General features: G+C 42.4%; 2 protein-coding genes across 2 annotated transcripts in view; one reads left to right on the top strand and one right to left on the bottom strand.

The window, feature by feature from the left end:
- T265_08457 (hypothetical protein) overlaps positions 1 to 20,769 on the top strand; it is a gene marked incomplete at both ends in the record, with an annotated part of 134,808 nt that overhangs the window by 41,197 nt on the left and 72,842 nt on the right. The window contains 6 exons of the mRNA XM_009174264.1: positions 3,417 to 3,553; positions 7,259 to 7,511; positions 7,956 to 8,036; positions 12,320 to 12,478; positions 16,966 to 17,314; positions 19,623 to 19,924. Coding sequence (XP_009172528.1) covers positions 3,417 to 3,553; positions 7,259 to 7,511; positions 7,956 to 8,036; positions 12,320 to 12,478; positions 16,966 to 17,314; positions 19,623 to 19,924 — 1,281 coding nt within the window. The remainder of the gene's footprint in view (positions 1 to 3,416; positions 3,554 to 7,258; positions 7,512 to 7,955; positions 8,037 to 12,319; positions 12,479 to 16,965; positions 17,315 to 19,622; positions 19,925 to 20,769) is intronic.
- On the bottom strand, positions 1,090 to 20,500 carry T265_08456 (hypothetical protein; the record flags this gene model as incomplete). The annotated part of the gene is made up of 3 exons (XM_009174263.1): positions 1,090 to 1,182; positions 17,576 to 17,633; positions 20,319 to 20,500. 3 exons carry the CDS (start codon positions 20,498 to 20,500, stop codon positions 1,090 to 1,092), a joined length of 333 nt encoding a protein of 110 aa, XP_009172527.1.

Consider the following 20,769-nt stretch of genomic DNA (forward strand, 5'->3'; position numbering starts at 1 on the left):
TTCCCACCCTCATTTTTATGTCCAGGGAATAGGGATAAACCGCTGACTTCTGACTTGGTAATAAGTGTAGAGTATGAGAAAACATTACTCTGCATACGAAAAATTCTCCCTTTAAAAATATTGCTGGTAGGACACTGATAAATGTAATTTGGCCGGACTTGCTGGATTCTTTGGCTGAAATACAATCATATCATCAAGAGCCGCCTCCGTTTTTCATCTACTACATACTGGGTACAAAAACTTCCCAGTCAAAGGCTTCCTTGTCACCGGAATTCCGGAGAGGCATTTTTTGTTTTGTATTCAAACTGGTTACTTGGAGAAAACTTGATGTGGTCTTTTGATAATGAGTATACCTCACTCGAGACCTTGGGCGACCTAAGAAATAACGTTCAGAAATAATGGGCTGACTGAACCCTTAGCAATAGACTTGACTGTTTGTAAGATTCCGTTTCCGAATCGAAACAAAGAGGGAAAAATCCATGTTGAGTAAGCAATAAGAAAGCCTTCTATTTCTGCTATATGAAACAGAGCCATCAAGCAACCAGTGTTTCACTTCTCGTATGAAGTGAGAACACTTGAGCTACAATGAGAAAATTGTCGTTGTGGAGCGATTCTATCAAGGCCAGTAATCAGCGGGATATGCGCACCTTTACTGGCCAGTTTTCAGAAAAACCAGAGTTTCCGAATTGTGCAATAATTTTCGGAAGCATCCTGACTATCCATTTTGACTCCGGTTTTCGGTCAGAAAGTTTACTGCTCGCCCTTGTACTCAGTTTGGCCCGGCTTACCGGGATCCATCAAATTGAGCTATAATCATTTCCTGCAAGCATTTTTCGCCGGAGTAAATTCACAGGCACATCTGAAGTTCAAAGATATTTGGTTTTATCACAGTCAGACTGTAGAAGATAGCATGTCAGCGGAAGCTGATAGTGGATGAAGCATCAGGGGATTCATGCTTGCAGGTGGTCCCAGATGGTGCTGTGCTCGACTTGAGTTCTAGTAGTTTGTGAACAGCGCACGGCTTAATGCTGGTGGCAGCAAATATTTCGGCTGCTGTACAGATACAAATGTCCGTTATGATCTATGTTGTCAGCTAAAGTAAGTATTAAGGTAGATCATTCGGTTTAGCTTGAGGAGTGTGCGTTCACCACCATCCAGTTTTGGACAGAAGTGACAGTGGACCTGGGGGAAGAAAGACTGAAAAAAAATTAGTATAGCAACGAAGGTGAACTGTCCAAGGGAGACGGATCTTATCCTTTAGTTGAATCGTTCCGGTGAACTTAGCTAGAGTGGTGGGATGGGATCGGATTGTCCGAAGCGGCATTTTGGGCTGATACACATGGTTCTTAAAAGAAAGACAAGTACATTAGAATCGAAAGTCATTGAGGAGAGTGTGAAAGCGGCACACTTGTGATCCGAGGATTCCAAAGAAACGATAAGGCTAACAAGGTACACATAGAGATCCATAGGTGGAAAAGTCCATTTTATTCGATCCGGCACTGTTGACCCTTCGACAGGCCAATAACCTTGAGATCTTCATGTTACTCGTCGGGTAGCCCTAATTCCCGAATCTCAGCTTTATTTTTACCCAAGTGGCAGCATACACCTTTTTGAAAACTAGCTTGCTGTTACTGAAAGGCAACTAAATATCAGTTCTACCTCTCGTCTATAATAATGTTTGCTGCGGTAGCGGCTCGGTGGGGAAGTCCTGACCAAAATTTTCAACCAATTGTAAGTAACTCACAAGAGAGGATAACAACGAAGGTGACTGTCCAAGGGAGACGGATCTTATCCTTTAGTTGAATCGTTCCGGTGAACTTAGCTAGAGTGGTGGGATGGGATCGGATTGTCCGAAGCGGCATTTTGGGCTGATACACATGGTTCTTAAAAGAAAGACAAGTACATTAGAATCGAAAGTCATTGAGGAGAGTGTGAAAGCGGCACACTTGTGATCCGAGGATTCCAAAGAAACGATAAGGCTAACAAGGTACACATAGAGATCCATAGGTGGAAAAGTCCATTTTATTCGATCCGGCACTGTTGACCCTTCGACAGGCCAATAACCTTGAGATCTTCATGTTACTCGTCGGGTAGCCCTAATTCCCGAATCTCAGCTTTATTTTTACCCAAGTGGCAGCATACACCTTTTTGAAAACTAGCTTGCTGTTACTGAAAGGCAACTAAATATCAGTTCTACCTCTCGTCTATAATAATGTTTGCTGCGGTAGCGGCTCGGTGGGGAAGTCCTGACCAAAATTTTCAACCAATTGTAAGTAACTCACAAGAGAGGATAACTCACGAGACTCGTAAACCTACCGTTTGAGAAGTAGCCACTTGAGGAGCTGGTCAGCACATGACCACGAGATAGGAATTCTGCGACCGAAGGATAAGTGGCGCTGTATTCTGTGCGAATGTCTGTACATCACAACTGATCATGACCGAACGCCCTAACCATGGACTACTGGCCGAGAGGTCGCGGGTTTGAACCTTACTCAGGGGTCATGAGGTACGCACTGCTTCTGATCAGCAGTTGGTAAGACTGCTATTGGAGGGGTCATTTGATGGCAGAAAACAGTAGAAAAATGGTGCCAATATGTCCCAATAAACCTAGCAACACCTTGCCACGATACATGTCCGATAACTGAAATGGGTAGGTATTATTCAGAGACAACAACGTCTCAGTAGATGCAACATAATTCACAAACTCATGATTGCTAGGCCGTAGCATAGCGGCCCTACCGGACAAGCAATGGCCCGGTTTACAAACGATAACACTGTGATCTGCAACTTCGACTAAGCTGTTTCGATTCGCATGTGGTGGCCTTTAAGGTGGCCGCCAGCCCTTGTCCTGATACGCTGTTTTAGAAACAGAGACCTGATAAAAAAATTAAAGGGTTTAAAAAAAGTAATTCCATTTGGTGGGTTAGAAACATGATACAGAAAAACTTCCAAAGACTGAACACCGTTGTACTATACGGAACACTGTTGTTCAAATTTTATTGGCTATATATTGTATACATGGAAAAAAATTGAAGTCTGATGGCAAGCATATCGTGTGCAGCAGTTGTAAGTTCATATAGAAATGTTATTGCCATGCTGAACCAAGAATACATTTTCACTATTGAATGAGAGAATCGCTTAGGAGACAGTCTTTGTATCACATGTTATATCCCTTCCTTTCTTCCACTGGGCCTCTTCTTAAATTAGAAGGTTTCATTTAGAGTGGTTTGATGTATCAACGAATTTGAGTGGCATTGAAAGCATTTCACGCAGTATGTTGGACAAAACGTCCAGTGCCAACTGGTTGATACCACTGACTACGACTTGATGTGTCCGTTCAGTAACCTTTCAACAATTTCATGTGTAGTCTCATTTGGCTATGTTCTCCTTGTCTGTCCCACTTCTTTATTCCACAGATGCTTGCCAAAATCTCAAAGACAGGGTCTTCCAAACTGTCTCCTATACCAAACAGTGGTTATTGGTTTGAATTCGCTCGTCCGACAGACAGTATCCTGATTTTCCCTCTATTTCCTGAACCTGAAGGCAAGGAAGAGTGAGTAATTTTTGTGAACTTAATCTAACTGAAATATTGCAGTACAAGTAGGCATCCCAATACTTCGTGAAATTTGATTTGGTCCTTTTGCTACAATCTGAACTAGCCCTGTGCTTGCATGGTACCCCACGAAAGAATTACAAACTGATCGGTTTTGCTATGATTTGTATTGAGTATTGTTGACTAAGCAGGAGGATCAGGGCATCCAGAAATCCAAAATAACTACTGATTTTATGCTTAACTCAAACATCCCAAACACATGGTCATCCGTCCTATTTTGTTGAATTTTCGTCTGTGATCCATCACTATACCTAACTACTTAACCAGTTGCTACGATCTTTGGAATGGGCGTTGCTGGTTCTTCTATCGCATTACATCAGACGCAGGTATACACTAGGGCGGGCTACATTGGCCCTTCTCCTCACCGTCTCTTTCCTTCAAAGTTTTCCAAAGTAGACTTTTCGGCCTCCCTTCATGATGAGTTTTGCAACAAGAATTGTCACAATTGTTTTATCATGAACCTGTCATTGTGTAAACAAAAAAACAGTCGTGATATAGACTGTTATGCTTCCATAGGGTAGGTCAACACCAACACCAACACAAAAACACCACCATTGGTAGGTGTAATTCAGCTGATAATCGTTGATAGTAAGGTGATGTTTGATTGCGTTCTTCCTGTTAAACTGTGCATGCACGGTTTTGTAACTGTGCTTCCTACAAAATTGAACTATATGCGCTACGTTCGCAGAAGCAGTGACGGCTTCATGCGAGAACAATCGCCCTTAGCTGAGGCAAACTGAAAGTTTCTCGTCAGTGGGACATTGGAGGACCTTCGTTTATGGACGACCCATAAACACAACATGAAATGCCCAAATATATCATAGTAGTATTAATAACATAATATAACATAACACAGGAAAAACTACCGGTCAACTCTAGAATAGTAAGCTGTCATGTATCGACAGATACCCATGTGCAACTGAGTTTTCCCAAGAAAACAAGAGGTTCAGAATTATTTCTTGTTTGAGGTTGATGAAAGTGTTGAATTAGCATTGATAGAAGAAAGAACAAGTAATTTCATCTTTGAAATTCTTGCTTGAATATATGTCATAGCCGAATTAAACTATTTTTCCAGCAGAAGCACCTGTGTCAGACCCAGCTATCTGGAAAGGAGGGAGCATAAAACCAAGTGCAATTTCTGGAATCGATCCCCAAGGTCAGAAGGTCCGTTTGAAAAGACAAAAGTTCGAAGCTCAACTAAGGACGAAACGGTTGTTGCACTGATCTGATTCTAAAGTTAAGGTGTCTTGTAACTGCTGAAAGACTAGCACCCCAGCGCCGGGCCTTAAGTGGGTGAGCAGCCTCCCGTGGTATGGTACCTCTCCATTTGTTGCTATACGCCTCTAGCCTTCAAAAACCCATGTATTTTTAGACTGAACTTGTTGTTCCTCATTGGAGCTTACACCCGTTTTGGCCGTTGTGAACGCCTTCGGACCTGTATCACTAGAGTGTACAAAGCTATGGCCTTTAATACTCAACTTGTTCTATAGAATGTATGTACACAGGAAGTGTCATTGTGCGAGGCAGTGCACAACACAAGTGTGCTTCGATTTTATCCATAAAAAGGGACTTATTACAGTGACTGTTTAGCCGTCTCGTCTCCGGGTCTATCTCTTCTCCACACAATTACAGTTTTTACCTGCACTGTATCTACATTACTCCTGGATAAAGTGCAACGGTAAAGTCCCAGTGTTCAATCAAGTGTTACTGACAGCCCTGCGACAAAATATGGTAAACTCATGCGAACATGCGCTACATTTTTCACTGTGATGTTGTAGGAAAAACTGTCAGTACCATGCACATGCTATCTTAAGTTTAAATGTCCTTCAGTAATCAGTTGAGCACCGACTCGAGCGATGGCCTCCCTTACTATCCAGTTGAGCGCTAGACTTCGAAAGCTTACCCCACGCCAAAAGCCCATCTAAAAACATCCGCCCCAGTTTGACAGGACAAGCCCATCTACCAATCATTATTGTTTCAGCGGTGGCCACCTCTGTGATCTGAATGGTAATTTCAGTCTCGGTGGCCCCCTTGCACAAAACCCGTCTCCCTAGAGCACCATAAAATACGATTTTTATCAGACAACTTGACTTATTTCCTGATTAAGGGAGACTGGGTGAATTTCAGTAGTTTGCGAAATGCACCGGGCTGCTTCATTAAACCGCGGCACAGCGCAATCAGATTGTTTCGCTCCGGACCTAGCTGCTGGACTACCTTTACTATGTGCTCCATTTTATTGCCCCAGCTCAACATATTTGCGTTGTAGGGGGTGTCGGGGGCTTTGAATAATTACATGTTGAATTCCTGTAATAGAAAGTTTCATTTAAATCGTAATTTAGAAAAAAATCAAGAATGGAAAGAGACATGGATGATCAAGGAAGTCCTCATCAGTTTCCGTTCAAAACTAGGCCACAGACACTGAAGAAAACACGGCGCCCAGTTATGGGAATGGTGTGTTTTGGGAGAATAATCTTCAGCATATGTCTACGAGCACGAAATTTTTGGAGAACAGAGTGTTGGAGCAGATATTTTGGAGTCCGGCAACCTGCAAATCCATCTCCTACGATTTGTTCTATTTCTGCTGGCAATCTCAAAGGGCGAACTTAAGTCACAGCGTGGTGGATTATATGCGGACGTGAGACGTGAGAGGTGGAACGGCCTATGCGATGACTCAGTGTGATTCCATCGGCGGTTGTGCTTGTTGAGCTGCTTTGATTGGGGGTTCCCATGCTTGGTCGAAAAGCTGGAAACCATCTTGTAGCTCATAAACCAACAGAAGGGTGCCGATTGATTTGTAATAAGACCATGCCATCCGCTTTTCATCACACTTGCCACATTCACTGTAAAATAGTTAGATGTGGTCCTTTGGCAAGTGTGTCAATTGGAACTCATGTCTGTTGGATTTGGAGGAGTTAAAGGTGTTGCTGCTACAGCAAAATCTGTTAGTGAAACCCCAAAGATGAATCAGGTCGAGGCGTAATAAAGAATTTGTTAGAATTTGGTGGGCTCAGTTTATATAACAATTATTTCTCATGTGTTACTATGCTCAGTAATACTGCCATATTGGGAAGAAATCCTCCATATAAAATGATAATGGAGAGGACTTGCCACGTGTTGATTGCCCCACAGTACGCTCTGCATGCACTGAGATCCACAGTACTTGTGTGTCACTTGATTTGTGGTTGTTTTGAAGGGCAAACATGCAGCGACTTTGATGAAGCAGGAATCTAGTCAGGTCTGCCCATTACATGTGCGTTCGCATAGCATTCAGGCCAGAATGATTGCAATTCTTCAAAGAATAAAAGTGACCTTGGGATTTGGGCTTGCAGGTAAATCGAAATTTGTTGATTTGTATTAATGTGACCCATATCTGTAAGTTTATCTGATGAACCCAAAATGGGTAAGAGGACCCATGTAGCTTGGCTTTATTGCAGCATAATCACCCTTTTTCAAAGAACTCCGGTACAGTTTCAGCTCCCTAGCTGGATGGCTATTAGGACTTCAGTGATTATGACTAGTTCTGAGTTCGCATAGTGCCTTCCAAAACAATTGCAATGCTAGCCGAATTCTTGTTCGCGACGGTTGACCTGCGCAAACGACCGTGCCGTTACAATTAATAAAATGTAAAATCCCTCCTGTCTTCAGATCGTCACCACTGGACCACATATCGAGTTTTAAAACTTCCAAATCAGGCCTTAGTTTCCACTTTTGGTTATCAGTCGAACACGCATTGAAATCAGCCAATCCTGGACTGTCGGACAGCACCATTCAAACCAATAAGAGGTACTGCCTGCTTCGAATGCTCGAGACCAGTGGAAGCGGGTTGGAAATATTTTTCACCGCAGCTGGGTATCTGATAATTGCAGTGGCAAACGAAGGAGAATATCAATATATGCCGGTAAGCAACACAACTGAGTGATGAGAAAATGCTGTTTCTGAATGTAAGAACCATTAATTGTGCTTTGAGAATATCGAATGAAGCTAATTCTTGAAAAAACTCTATATAATGCTATTACAATTTTATCATTTTCACCGTGGAAAAAGCATTTGACGAATCCCATTCAGCTGTCGGTCTTCTGAGGTTTAAAAGCAATGGAGCTCATTTACGTATTATGCAAAACTAGACTCGGAGCGGTGAATTATCGGTTCTGTAAACCCAGTGAAATGAGAACAGTTAGTTTGTGGATCAGGTGACTGCTAATACCCTTGACAGTCATCTATGGGTAATCACTGCCCGTCTGTGGTCAAGCGCATTCAAAACCCTACTTAGGGCAGCGAACATTCATTCAGTTTGAGATGGATGCTCAAATTTCCGTTCTGGCTTTTTGTCTTTTTTGAGCAGATGTCCAAGCGGCCGAGTCCTTTGCAGTTGGTCGGTGGGGCGACGCTGTGGTACAGGAATTTCGTAGTTCCTGGCACCCTGGTAATTATCCTCCCCAGCAATAGTCCTACATAGATCCATTGGCAGAGCACAAACGATTTTGTGTCCAAAACTACACCAGATCGTATCCCCTGTTTGCTGTACGTGACTGGACTTTGAAAAGTGTAACTCTGATGCACTTGACATTAGAACTTTTCACAACTGTTTACTGGGGAGAAGCTTAGAGAATTGAGGAATTCCACACTGGAAACTTACTGAGGTTACCTGGGGTTTGAGAATTGGTCCGCGGCATCAAACATTTTGAAAAAAATACATTGATGTCCCTGCTAAGTTGGTGTTTTTAGAAGTTTGACGCTACTGTTAATGTGAAAAATGCGTTTTCTACTGGGAACACGAAGGCGAAAATCTGAGGTCCCTAGAAGACCAATACGTGTGAAACCTGCGGATATTCTCACGTGTTCATCGACAGAATCATCTGCAAACATCCTGTTATCCTGTCACAACAATACGTCACGCTCCACATCAACGCTAAAACGTCATACAAATTGAGAAATACAGATACAAAAGCTGTATCTAAAGTATGACAGAAGGAAGCAGACAGGGCGCATCTTAAATTTACACAGCGTCGATTGCTCAGCGTCACCAGTTGCGCAAACAATCATGCACTTGGGTAACAAGCCATCACACTATAAGTACTAGACCATCCCAGCTTTTGTTCTTATTGAAACAACCTTATATGTTTTATCGGTCTAGAAACAGGGTAGTTAAAATGGAGTTAGCTGCATTGTGTCATGAGTTTTTGAAGCACTCATGTGCAGGAGCTGGTGAATTGTTCCGAAGCATCAGCATTTATCTGTAGGTGAGCCCAAGACGATCTCATACTTACTGCAATGGGGTTGTTGATAGTTTCGAAGTTCATTCAGCCGTCTTGTGGCATGAAAATCTGCTAAGGTCATGGTTAAATCCCAAGAAACACAGAATAGAAAAAAACGTAACTTACTGCCGTTTGGGAAACCGGTCCGGATTTAGGACAGCATTCAGTATTAAGCAATAGATGTATGGAACTTGGGAAAAGCTTATTGGCTATGATGATATCTACTGGTGTAGGGTTTTATAGAGGGTTGTGTGCCTCGAAGAAGGCTGGTGTGCTATTCTCGCCTGAACCTGCCTGAGTAGTTTGTTCCGAAGCCTTTTAACGAACTCGTCATCTCGTCCCGGGACAGTCACACAACTTTGTCGAACCAGTATCGTACTTTAGTAAACATCATTGCGAAACCTTGGGGCTAATTTCACCGATCTTCCCCACGACAGCTGTGATGTGACTGCATTGCGATGACGAGTAATGTCTATAATTCGGCCTGCCGGTAATCGCTGTCGGAACATGGTACACCATCAGTGCTTCAGTCTCTGTCGATTTACGAGCAGGTAAGTGCTGACGTCATGAAGCTGTGGGCATACTGACATTGGTGATGCGACAGCTACTCTAGCTAAAATCGAATTAACCGCAATTGTAGATGATTTCCACAACGCGTAGAATGAAAGAAGAAGTCAAACCAAGTCATAAAAAGCGGTAATACGATTTTATTTTCAGCAGTCAACTTGAAATACATCGTTTAACACCTTGGTTAGAGGTATTTGTCGCCATTTTGTCTTGTTATTGTTTTTAGTAGGATGATGTAAAAGATTTTTCATACTCCAAGAGTGACTGGGTCGATTCAATTTAATTTTTTTTTGGAAGTTGTTGATGCTGAAAAGTTCACCGGTCTGAGACAGAACGGTCCACGTCTAGTTGAGGCACTTTTGGGTAGAGCTACTTAAGGTAAATTTTTACTCTATTTCCAAAGCTTGTTTTTCCTCTGACTTTCAAAAACCGTAAAAGAATAGGATTTATCAGAGACAAATAAAAGGTTGAGAAAACGTAAAAACGGTAAAAAGGATCACACTTGTATGGTCTTCTAAAGTGATTTTCATGTTGACCGGGTGTGAAACACATACGATAGTACCACTACTTGCAGAAATACCGCAATCAACACCCCTTGGTGATAACCTAGAGTGTGGTAAAATGCGCCAGGAGGAATATTCACGTCTCGCTGTGAGACGCTAAACTGCTGCGGCTCACTCTAAGCAATGTAGATTTTCCATTAAAAGAGGTTTCTGCGGTTGTTCCAAGGTGTCTGACAAATAAAGTATCGATAAATGCACTCTTTGAATATCAACTTGGCTTTTACGATTGACTGACCTGCAAGCCACTTGAATCTCTCGTTTGTGATGTCTTTAAGCAACCGAATATTCTGCTGACCGCCTCATGTTTCAGTCAGTACGATATTTGAAATATCGCGATAAATTTATAGACATAATATGTCATTCGTAAGGGTGCTGAAGACTCTTCAAAAACCCTCATCAAGTAGGCGCAGTCCCCGAGTTTCTGTCGACCGTATGTTCTTCTTGAACTCAGATTGGACAGATTTCGACAAGTGTACCCATTTGCCAATCGGTTTGATTTTCACGGGAGACTCAAATGAGTCTCTCATTTACGGTATTATTCAACTGAATGTGCTGCATAAAGGCTCCCTCATGTTTCAATTGGCACGGTATGTTCAAGACATCGCAGTATATTTTCACAGTTTACTGAAAACTCTTTGACAGTCTACGATCAGTTCCGCTCATCTCAGGGTTTATCTATTCGGCTCAGTACCGAGTTTCAGCCAATTGTATTCTCTACTCAAACACGAGTTGGACAGATTTTGATAAATACACATTCACATATCAATTTGGCTTTTCACTGCCACTATCAGGCTCCATCTGGCCGCTATACTGCAATGGGCACCCCTTACCAGGAAGTAAGAGTGCATTGTTAGCTACGTATTGATACCGGGATTACTTCGGTCACCGTCAAGTCCAAACAAGCATCAGTATGAAATCGGGATTTAAACCCGCAGCTGTTTAGTGGCTAATGGCCCTGTGGAGTCTCTAGAGAAAATAACCAATTACTAATGTAAGTCGGATACAATGTCACAAGGAGAAAAATCCAAGTATATTTTGACTCACAAAAGTCCATAGTTCCGTATTCCGTTGAATCGTCACACCAAAAAGAGACATTTCTACTTTCCTGCTATTCCAAATCTCCAGTGATCGCACTGGAGAGGTGAATAGATTAGTCCAGTGTTTGTAGCTAAAACTTCCGTTCACGTTCAGAGTTAGTAGCAGCCGATGATTGCCAACCAGCAGTCACAACAACAGTCACTCAGAAAAAGTCACATTGGAGCCAAAAAGCGCGCGGTTTTGATTGTATTTCTGTAAAACAAATTTTTGTACAGTAATGTGACTGATAGTGATAGGGAGAAGGAGGCTGATGCTGAGGAAAAATGTGGTGGCGGTGTTAAAATTTGTCAGTGATTTTTATAGGCACTATTAAGTAGTTTAATCTCATTTACTTAGTTTGGCGATAATTAGCGGGCTAGTGCCACCCGAACAGGATTAAATTTGTGATCTCTCTGATTGGTGTGTCTTACCACAGATTACTAGCATTTAAGAAAGACATAATAAACGAGAGATTAGGCTGGCTTCCAGGTGAGCCCTCGTCAAAACCAATTTGACATGTAGGTGAGTGTATTTGTTGAAATCTGTCCAGTTTAGGTTCAAGTGAAACATAAAGTTGATGGAAAATTGGGGACTGCGCCTACCTGATGAGCCTGGAGAGGGTCAAAACTGATTGTGAGCTATCGAAGAGTTTTCAGTAACCTTATGAGTAGTGTGTTACGTCCATACTAATCAAGTGTGCGGATACTAACCCAACATATTCCAACTCTAATTCAGATTCCAGTAGGAATGCTCCCAGGTTGTCTTAGAACATCTCGAAAACGAGTTTTTTTGGCACGTTTCGGACGCTTGATAGGAAGACTAACGTGAATTTATAGATATTCGTGTTAGCCTCCCTCTTATAAAGTATACTCAAGCAAAAGGCACATCCAGGGGAGGAACATTTATGTCTCGGTGGGATCTTTCCACAAGCTGTAAACGCCTTCTAGTTTATTTGCCTGGCTCAAGACGACGCAACGGAGTACTTCTTTGTAAGTCGCTATTGTTTTCATCAGATTTCCACATTTTACGCTTTATGCTCTGCGAGACACTAGGGAATGACCAAGCTGCAAACAGCAAGTTCTGAGAAAATCAAGGTCAAACTATTGCAAAATAACGACCTACTAAAATGGAGTATACTACTTGCTTCACCAGCTCTACGGTTTATTTAACCAGCTACTATCCTGATCCATCAAACCAGCCATTTCGCACACACACACAGATCTACTGACCCCCATTATTTTCAGGTTTGTGGCCCTGAAAATCTTCCTGCTCTTCAGTGGCATTCACTAGCCATTGTGTTCTCGCACATTCGTAAAATGGTTTTCACGCGACAATATGTGAGTATCATTGTGAACGGAAGTCGGTGTTTTTCGGCCGAATTCAAGCTACCGCAGTTTAACGGGGTGAGTTCTTGTAGTCTAGAAAATTTATTCTTTCCCTAATTAGATTTCAGTGACTAAGGTTGAGATGACCTGAACACTGATCTATGAAAAATGTATTTGTGTTACTTTTATCCCTGTGAAGATTGCTGGAATTTTCTCACGCTGATGTGAAACGTAATATAGCTCCTTATGTCAGAAAATCTACACACCACACAGCGGATACACTCTTGCTGAGTTGAAATATGTTCAGCTCTAGATTAAAGTTCTTTTGGCACACCAACGCATAGTGTCTGTAAGCTACAATCGATCGATTTACTTCAGGTTACAGTGACCTTAATTTTCTTCTACCTTATGATTCCCGCCTGCAAATGAAATTTTTCCGCTCACCATTGGGAGGCATTTGAAAGTTTGTTGCAGTTTCTTCACGGGGATTTGTGCAGCATTTAATTTAATTAAATATACTCATTTGCAAATCAATTTGGCTTTCACGAGAGACTCAACTGAACCTCTCTTTTATGATATTCTAAAAATGAATGTGCTGCACACAGGCCGCCTCATGATTCAGTTGGCACGATATTCGAGATATCGCAGTATATTTTCATAAAGGAAACTAATCACAAGGTAGAATATAAGGTCGACGGAAACTGAGGAACTGCGCCTACCTGATGAGCCCCGAGAAGGGCGAAACCGGTCGTGGGTTGTCGAGGAGTTTTCAGAAACCTTGTGAGTAGTTTTCTTTAAGGAAAATAGTCACATGATGTTTTCTGCGGCACTTGCATCTTATGACATCGTTGGGAACAATGCAACTTTTTTGATGAAAAAACCAACAAAGCTAGCCGGGAAGATACTCCTGTGGAGGACTACATCAACTATTCTATGTATATACAGAGTAGAATATTGCCTCGCAGTGAGAATGTTTTTCGCGGTGACACGTTGAGAGATAACGTTCGTGCAACCGAAAGGTGGGCAAATCATGGGCACCTAGACGTGACCGCAAAACCAGGCAGGTCGACGTGCATTATCTCGGTCCTGTTGAAAATCACTCAAGCGTTAGTCATGATTCAGGGAGTTAACGAGGCGGCATTGAGTGTACACGTTAGGTCAAGTGATGACGCATGAATCCATTAGACAGCAAATGGACCTTTTAACTACCAGGTCAATAATTTGTCGACCGGTACTCACAGCGTGTCCTGTGCTGCAGAAAGAGGTGATACCGAGCATGCACGCTTAATTCCAGCCGAATTACCCGAATGGGACTATGCTTTCGCTGGTGTCATAGTGGTTAACAATGACATGGTGGACCAAATGTGTAATCCGTTTTGTGGTTGTTAGAGCAGCTCTGCTAGCTCCCCATTCAATGCTAAGTGGCTGCACGACCAGACCAACTTCCAGAATGGTGGTCGGAACAAATAGACGGATTGCTTGATTAATTCTATCCGCCTGGTCCCGAGACAATCAGAGAATTTCCGGTGAAACTTGAGGGGCCCGTTGTTTGTGAGCCAGGGACGGAGACTCCAATGGAGCCTTCAGAGGGTCAGTCCATGAAATGTGTGTGATTAGTGTGACTGCACTAAATCTCACGTCTTGATTGAATTGTACTGTCTGCGTTATTGCATTATACTCACTCAGTTCCACCGCAGCTGAGGATTTTTGGTGAAAGACACACAGTGCACCTGAATTGTGTGCCATCAGTTTTATTGCCAACTGTGTTTGTTGACTCCTGTTAGCATCAGCTTATAACGACTCTGATCAACCTACCTCAGGAATTCCAGCACGCCCAGCCTGCTTTCAATGATTCATACGGTTTGATATGGCTAGCCCACATGCACCGAAACGTCACCTGAATGTTATGTGGTTATGCATGACTGACCAAGGTACCGAACCCTTTAGTCCCTAGGAGGGTTAGCACTATGTGTGTTTGCTCACGTAAACAAACAACCAGCATGTAGACAGTAAAGTGACAGTTACCAACTGGGACTTAACTCAGCATCCTTTCCTGGGTCATGTGTGAATATCGACGGAACATTTGATGTTTTTGAATTTGCCTTACAAAATTCTCACATTAATCTACCAAGTGAACACAACCCGAAAAAATGAGCCTATCATGAGTATACAATTTATTGAATGGGCAGAAATAGATATTACAGTACCTCCATCGTTTGCGCATCTGATCGGTTCTTTCTAGTTAAACAAGCCCATCCGGCAGTGCAATACGTCCAGCTAGCTCATGTTGAATCGACTGAATGAACGTACCCACGCATACAGCATCCCTGGTTTGGTTCAGATGCCCAAGTCTGTCAATGCCTACACCAAAAGAGAAACACGTGTGACAGTCCTCTGTTAAAAACAGGATCGTTGTCGCCACGGGTTGAGGAAAGTGTGACATTAACAAGCCATAGTTCCAGCGGACTTACAAAAAGTAACACATTTTGGTATGAAAAATTTGGGATCCGGTGTGCTCGAAGCGTGTAGATGCTATTCTCACTAGTTGATCTCGTGTCCGTACGTTCGTACAACTCGATTTGGTTCTGTTGCCGAACTCCATCGTGCACTATTAAATTGAGAAACATATCTGATAGACTCATGGAAAAAGCGAGCTATAGAGTTTTGAGAAAGGAATAGTTTCACCCTTTAGTACATTTACGTAACTGGAAATTTTTCACACCAGATAGGTTTCTAAATAACATATGACAATAAGAACGCCCACCTCAAAATTAGACTTACATTTAAGCTTCATACTATTCACTGAAACAGATCTCTTCTCACTCGGTATGAGGGTTGTTATGATTGCATGTTTTCGTTCTGCTCGCATACATACTTGCGCAAGTACATTTGTGTTTGCAAACGAATTTGAGGTAGACAGAGTAGGTTATCGGAAAAGCACTTAAAGTTTCGGGTCGAAGAACAATTGCCTATGTCTCTGTTCAGATACGTCGATAATTTTCCAAAAGCCAACACACTGTGAAAAACATAATACGGATACACCGACCTGCTTTGCCATGTAAGAATTATTTCGAATTTTTGTCGTAAAGTCAGAATCACTCTTGTGCTGGGCTTGAAAAGTGGCTTTCCACGCCTCGAATCAAACATGTGTCCAGAAACATATAGGGTTGATTTTCTACGAGGAAACTACTCATAAGGCTGCTGGGAAGCTCTTCGGCAGCCCACAGCCGGTTGCAACCCTCTTTAGGCTCATCAGGTAAAAGGTTCCATCAAACATTTGTTCTACTTGAATCCAATTGGTATGAAATTCGTCAAGTACACACGTTAGACACCAATTTGCTTTTAACGGCAGGCTCACCTGAATTCTAGCTGAATCTCTCGTTAGCGATATTCTTCAGCTGAATGTAGCTCAAGAAATCCATCTCATGTGTCACTGGTACGATATTCAGATATCGCAGCATAGTTTCCGGAAGGAGATAACTCATAATTGGTTTGTATTGATCTTGATGAGGCAGGACGAGCAAATGTATCGTATATTCAACAAACCTGACCTCCCCAGTTTTGGTTTGTGTCCAATCCTCCATTTAGCATGTGTTCACCCTACTCAACATACCATACCGTGGACGCTTATATGCGGGTGCGAATGACGGACCTGTCACGTGAACTCATTTGTTTGTGTTCGAAGGCTGTCTAAACAGTCGCTATTGTTGAATGACTCATTCCTGTGAAGATGGGAGATTCAGCTGGGATTTAAACAGATTTCCAGTTTCTGGATACCTCCAAGTAACAGTACAGAACTACCTCTGCGCTCAGATGAACGGGAATTCAAGGTGTCGACTGAAGTATCCAAAGCAACCGCGGGTTACTGGCAACAATGTCGGTTCCCGAGTTAGTTGGATCACTCTTGTCGGGAGAGATAAATTATCCGCGGGTCTTGTTTGGGAGGAGGCCGTAGAAACAAAGCTTTATCACACAGTTAAACTGCCAAACTTCCAAAGAACGCGGCAACATGACAAAATCTGTTGCTGAACTTACCATGGTCTGTTTATCAGTCGTTAGGATTCTGTGGCACTGCTTGAAAGATCAATCAAAAAGTTTATCATATGGGAGTAATCTCCGGAAACTGAAACAATCACTCCATGAATGGAACAGCAATTTGGTTGAAACTGGGTTGTCTGCGGGTTTGGACAGTTCTCCAAAATAGTTCTATCCGAAAACAAAAGAAACTTCACTAGAGATCTTCGAGATAGTCTGTATGCTGTACAACATGCGAAATGATATCAGTGTGCTATTGGCCACCAGGGACTGCACTGAGTCTCCAGTTCCAGCATGCATATGAGCTTCAGTGATTCTCACATCTTTATGCCTGTGCTCGTGAACTAGGTTAGGGAAATTCTATTAATTTCTACTGGTTAACAACATGTATAATTCAGGAGACCCCTGAGGGAGTTTACAATCCATTCATCAGCGCCACTGATTCAAAAGCAGAGTACTTTATCAATGCAGATTGGATATTATTTTAGACGACATAAAATTCACCTATTTGTTCATGCTTTATTCCCCAGGACCTCTGTATCTTCCACGTTGGTGGTTGTCCAGAATGGGTTGAGCGGGTTCACTACGTGAAGCTCATGAAAAATGTTGGCTGCAAAACTCCAGTTAGGCAGGTGGCTGCAAAATTTTTCTCCCGAAAAATTAGCTTAAAATCTGCAGCGCCGAACGAAATTTTGGACAAAAATTCTTCCAACTTGAATCATCTAACCGAATTGAATATTGGAACGGCGATGAAAGTGAATTTGGGTGAGGAGTACGTCACATGGGGTACTCTCACGTCGTTTCTTGGTCAAATAGCTTCGGTGACAATTTTCGATGACGCGATTCCCGATGCGACGTGGCAGACGATTACCAAACGAGGTGGGACTCTTACCGTTGTATGTCAATTGCAAAAAAACTGAATTTTGAATAAATGAAAATTCAGTTGGCGATTTGGCGTCTAGTCAAACGAAGATAGATGGTTACAAAAGTTGGGCGTTTGACTTTGGCAAGAGAAGATCCGTGAAACACAGAGCCGCCAAAAATATTTTTGGTTTTTATCTGTTTTTCTGTTTAATACCTGTCTGTTTATTTATTTATTTGTGAGTAAGGTGCACCAACTCACGGAGCTAACTTCCTCACCCGGAGTCGCGATCTCACCACAAACTCCACTCCTATTTCTAGTCCGGTGAGCTTTGACCTGAAAATGGTTAATACACCCAACGATTCTTAAGAATATTCACTCTAGGTGACATCCAGTTTCGAATCCCACTCCAGCATGCTTTCGCCCAGTATCTGCCTAGCTGAAACCAACTTTTTCCCGGAACAGGCGATCCTAAGACGTCTTTTTAATGTACGGCTGATAACCAGATTACGGAACAGAGCAGATCGTTTACTGTTTTTACAATGTCAAATGTTACTTCCCTCGTATCGTACACATCGACACATGTTATCGCTGTGCATCGATCAAATACAGATCCTTACGATTAGTGGGGCGTTGGAGAAACTGAGCACGCAGCAGTCTATTTATATATTCCTATGTAAAAGACGAAAAGAAAATGATACCTATTGCCTGCCCTTACTTTAGAGATATGGAAAACATGGGACAAGCAGAGGCTCTTAAGAAATCCAGAGGTTACTTCATTATAGAATGTTAGTCCGCGCCGTTTGCGTTAATTAGTGAATAGCCTGGAAAATTCTGTATGCTTTGGAACACATGACTGTTGATCGTCGGCACAAAACAAAAGACTGGGTTGCGATATCAGATGAAACTGCTACTCCATGTTGCGGTAGGATACAACTCAGTATCATGATCTGTCCAACGGACAACGTAGTTCAATTAGCTGCGCACACATTTGGACGAGTTGGCCTGAATAGTAAAGTTAAAGATGCTTCATTCTGGATCTCTACTCTAATGTCAATCGCATTGAGCACTTCCAAATTACAAAGATGTTTCTGGCGAAATAAACTCATTTGCAAACGGGTGACTATAGTGGATCTTAGCTAAGCTCCTTTTTCCAGAGTCTGTCCTTTGTTTCAGCTGTTACGAATCTAGCTATGGGCCGCAAGAAGGAAGATGGTGTCCAAGTGAATCATAAGATTGATTGAAGTTCAGGGACTGCGCCTACCTGGTGCGCTTCGAGAAAGATAAAACCTAGTCATGGGTTTTTGAAGAGTTTGCAGCAGCATCATGAGCAACGTATTCCTCTGAGGGAAGGTGACATCCCTGTTTCGTGCAAAATGACCATTATCAGACTCACTGGATATCATTGCCTAAATGTGTGTTGTTAGACCTATTTTGGGTTGCTGCTGAATCAACGTTTTCTGTGCACAGAGCTCTCATCCAACTAAACGCTGATGAAGTGACGACAGGCCAACGGTTTGGAAAGGTATCTGCGTCTGTTGATGTCTGCTTAAGCTTAATTATCAGTTTTCCAAAGAGTGCGAAAAGAGTGGTGGCTCCAAGCAAATTCTATCCTCTGCTAGATTTCACGTCAGGACTCAGACATGTAGGCATAATATTGTGCTTCACCCTCTTATGTAATGGCTTTCCTTTTTAGCCAGCGCTCTTACCAGTGGTACTTATTCGCTTGACATTTTTTAAATCCGGGCTGCGTAGCTGCCGTAAACGATTGAAGGTAACATAGAGTCGATCAAGCGGGCGCCAAGCCATTGGACGTATGCTGAGGGGAAACTTTCGCAGAAATCTTGAGAAAAACGTTTATGACGCAATCCTACATGGAAAGTGATCGCACTTTGGATCCTACCCCGGATTTACACAAACGTACAAATAGTACGTAGCTGTGGGACAGAAACATTTGGGTTTGTCTTTCTGACAGACGAAGAGGTGACCATTCATGGCTGAGGTGCGTTTGTATAGATTATAGGGGAACCTACCGGTTTTGGGTTCTAAGTCTAAGGGAACTGTCAAAATAAAAAAGCTTAAGCTTGGCTTTTTCGCGACACGAAAAGGTGGCCAAAATGGCTCTAAAAAGCATGATCCTTTAAAATGGATCACACACTGGTATAAACGTTCCTGTAAACTGTGTTGTACCTGCATAGTTGCTTGGAATTAAATGGTCAGACACGTAGACTCAAAACAGATATACAAAGTAAAACAATAAATGCTTTCTCCGTTCCCACAAATATTACATCCACCGTCAATGTGACTTTTCTCTGTCACGTTCAGGCCCATGTGACTTGACGTACATTTTGGACTCGGAATGCTACGTGAACTCTCCTACCCTGCTCTTGCACTATCACGCAAAAGCAGTCGACTTACAAAATTCCATTTGCTCGGATCTGTTTGGGGAGGCCACAGCTGCTCCATCGGTGTTTCGAAGCCTTGAGAAACTAAGTCAGATTAACACAAAGGATGATCGAAGTTCAAGGATGGGGTGGAATTTTCATACGGCGTACAAGATGAAGTCATTCTGCGGCATTCCTGGCACACTTGTTGGAGCACGCAGGCTTAGTTCGACGAAAATGTTGGTAAGTTTATGAGAGCTGACCTCGTTTGAAGAAAATGCTGGCTATCCAAACAGGTAATCTTAGATTTTGGACTACGGAACGATGCCTAAGAAAGGTTACGCCTGTTATGGTTCCCTGAAACGTTTTCATTTACACAAAATTTGGACGGATGGATTTGTATACCAGGCTATGAAAGAAGTGTCAGAGTTGGGCACGCGCAATTATAATTCAGGCCAAAGTTTCACATCACTGAAGAGAAAAGCAATAGAAATATTTTGTTTTTTCTCTATTTGGGTTGTCGGTTGGGCACTTTTTGGAATTCCGGTTGAATGACTACTTATTTTCCTTCTCCGTATCCTATGTTCGTAGAAGGGATTCATTTTTCTGCAAAAACCCAACCCACTAAAACACTGACCGCGGACTCCCATAGTCAGCGTCATCTGGAAGATCTGGTACATTCATGATCACACATTCACCATCATCATCATCATCATCGTCATCGTCATCATCATCATCGTCGTCGTCATCATCGTCATAATCATAATTGACAGCTTTAAGAACCGCGCACTTTTCGTACAGTGGTTGTGGCTCCCACATAATTGGATAGAAGGAGAACAATAACAGCAGCTGATCATAGGTATTTAAGTTTTATGACAAATCTCTGGCTGTGACTATTAGAAATTCAACTCAATTCATCCACTCCGAGCACAAAAGGTGGTCATTGACCAAGAGTTAGGACGTCGTAAACCAAAATCAGCGTCGCTAACTAGAACATCGTTAGACAGATCGTCGCAGGTTTGTCGGAGAAAACCAAATGGTGGAAAACTATGGATGCCTGGCTATTTCTCGCTATCTTGTTATCTTGC

This window comes from Opisthorchis viverrini (assembly GCF_000715545.1).
Source record: "Opisthorchis viverrini unplaced genomic scaffold opera_v5_217, whole genome shotgun sequence".
Classification (NCBI taxonomy): domain Eukaryota; kingdom Metazoa; phylum Platyhelminthes; class Trematoda; order Opisthorchiida; family Opisthorchiidae; genus Opisthorchis; species Opisthorchis viverrini.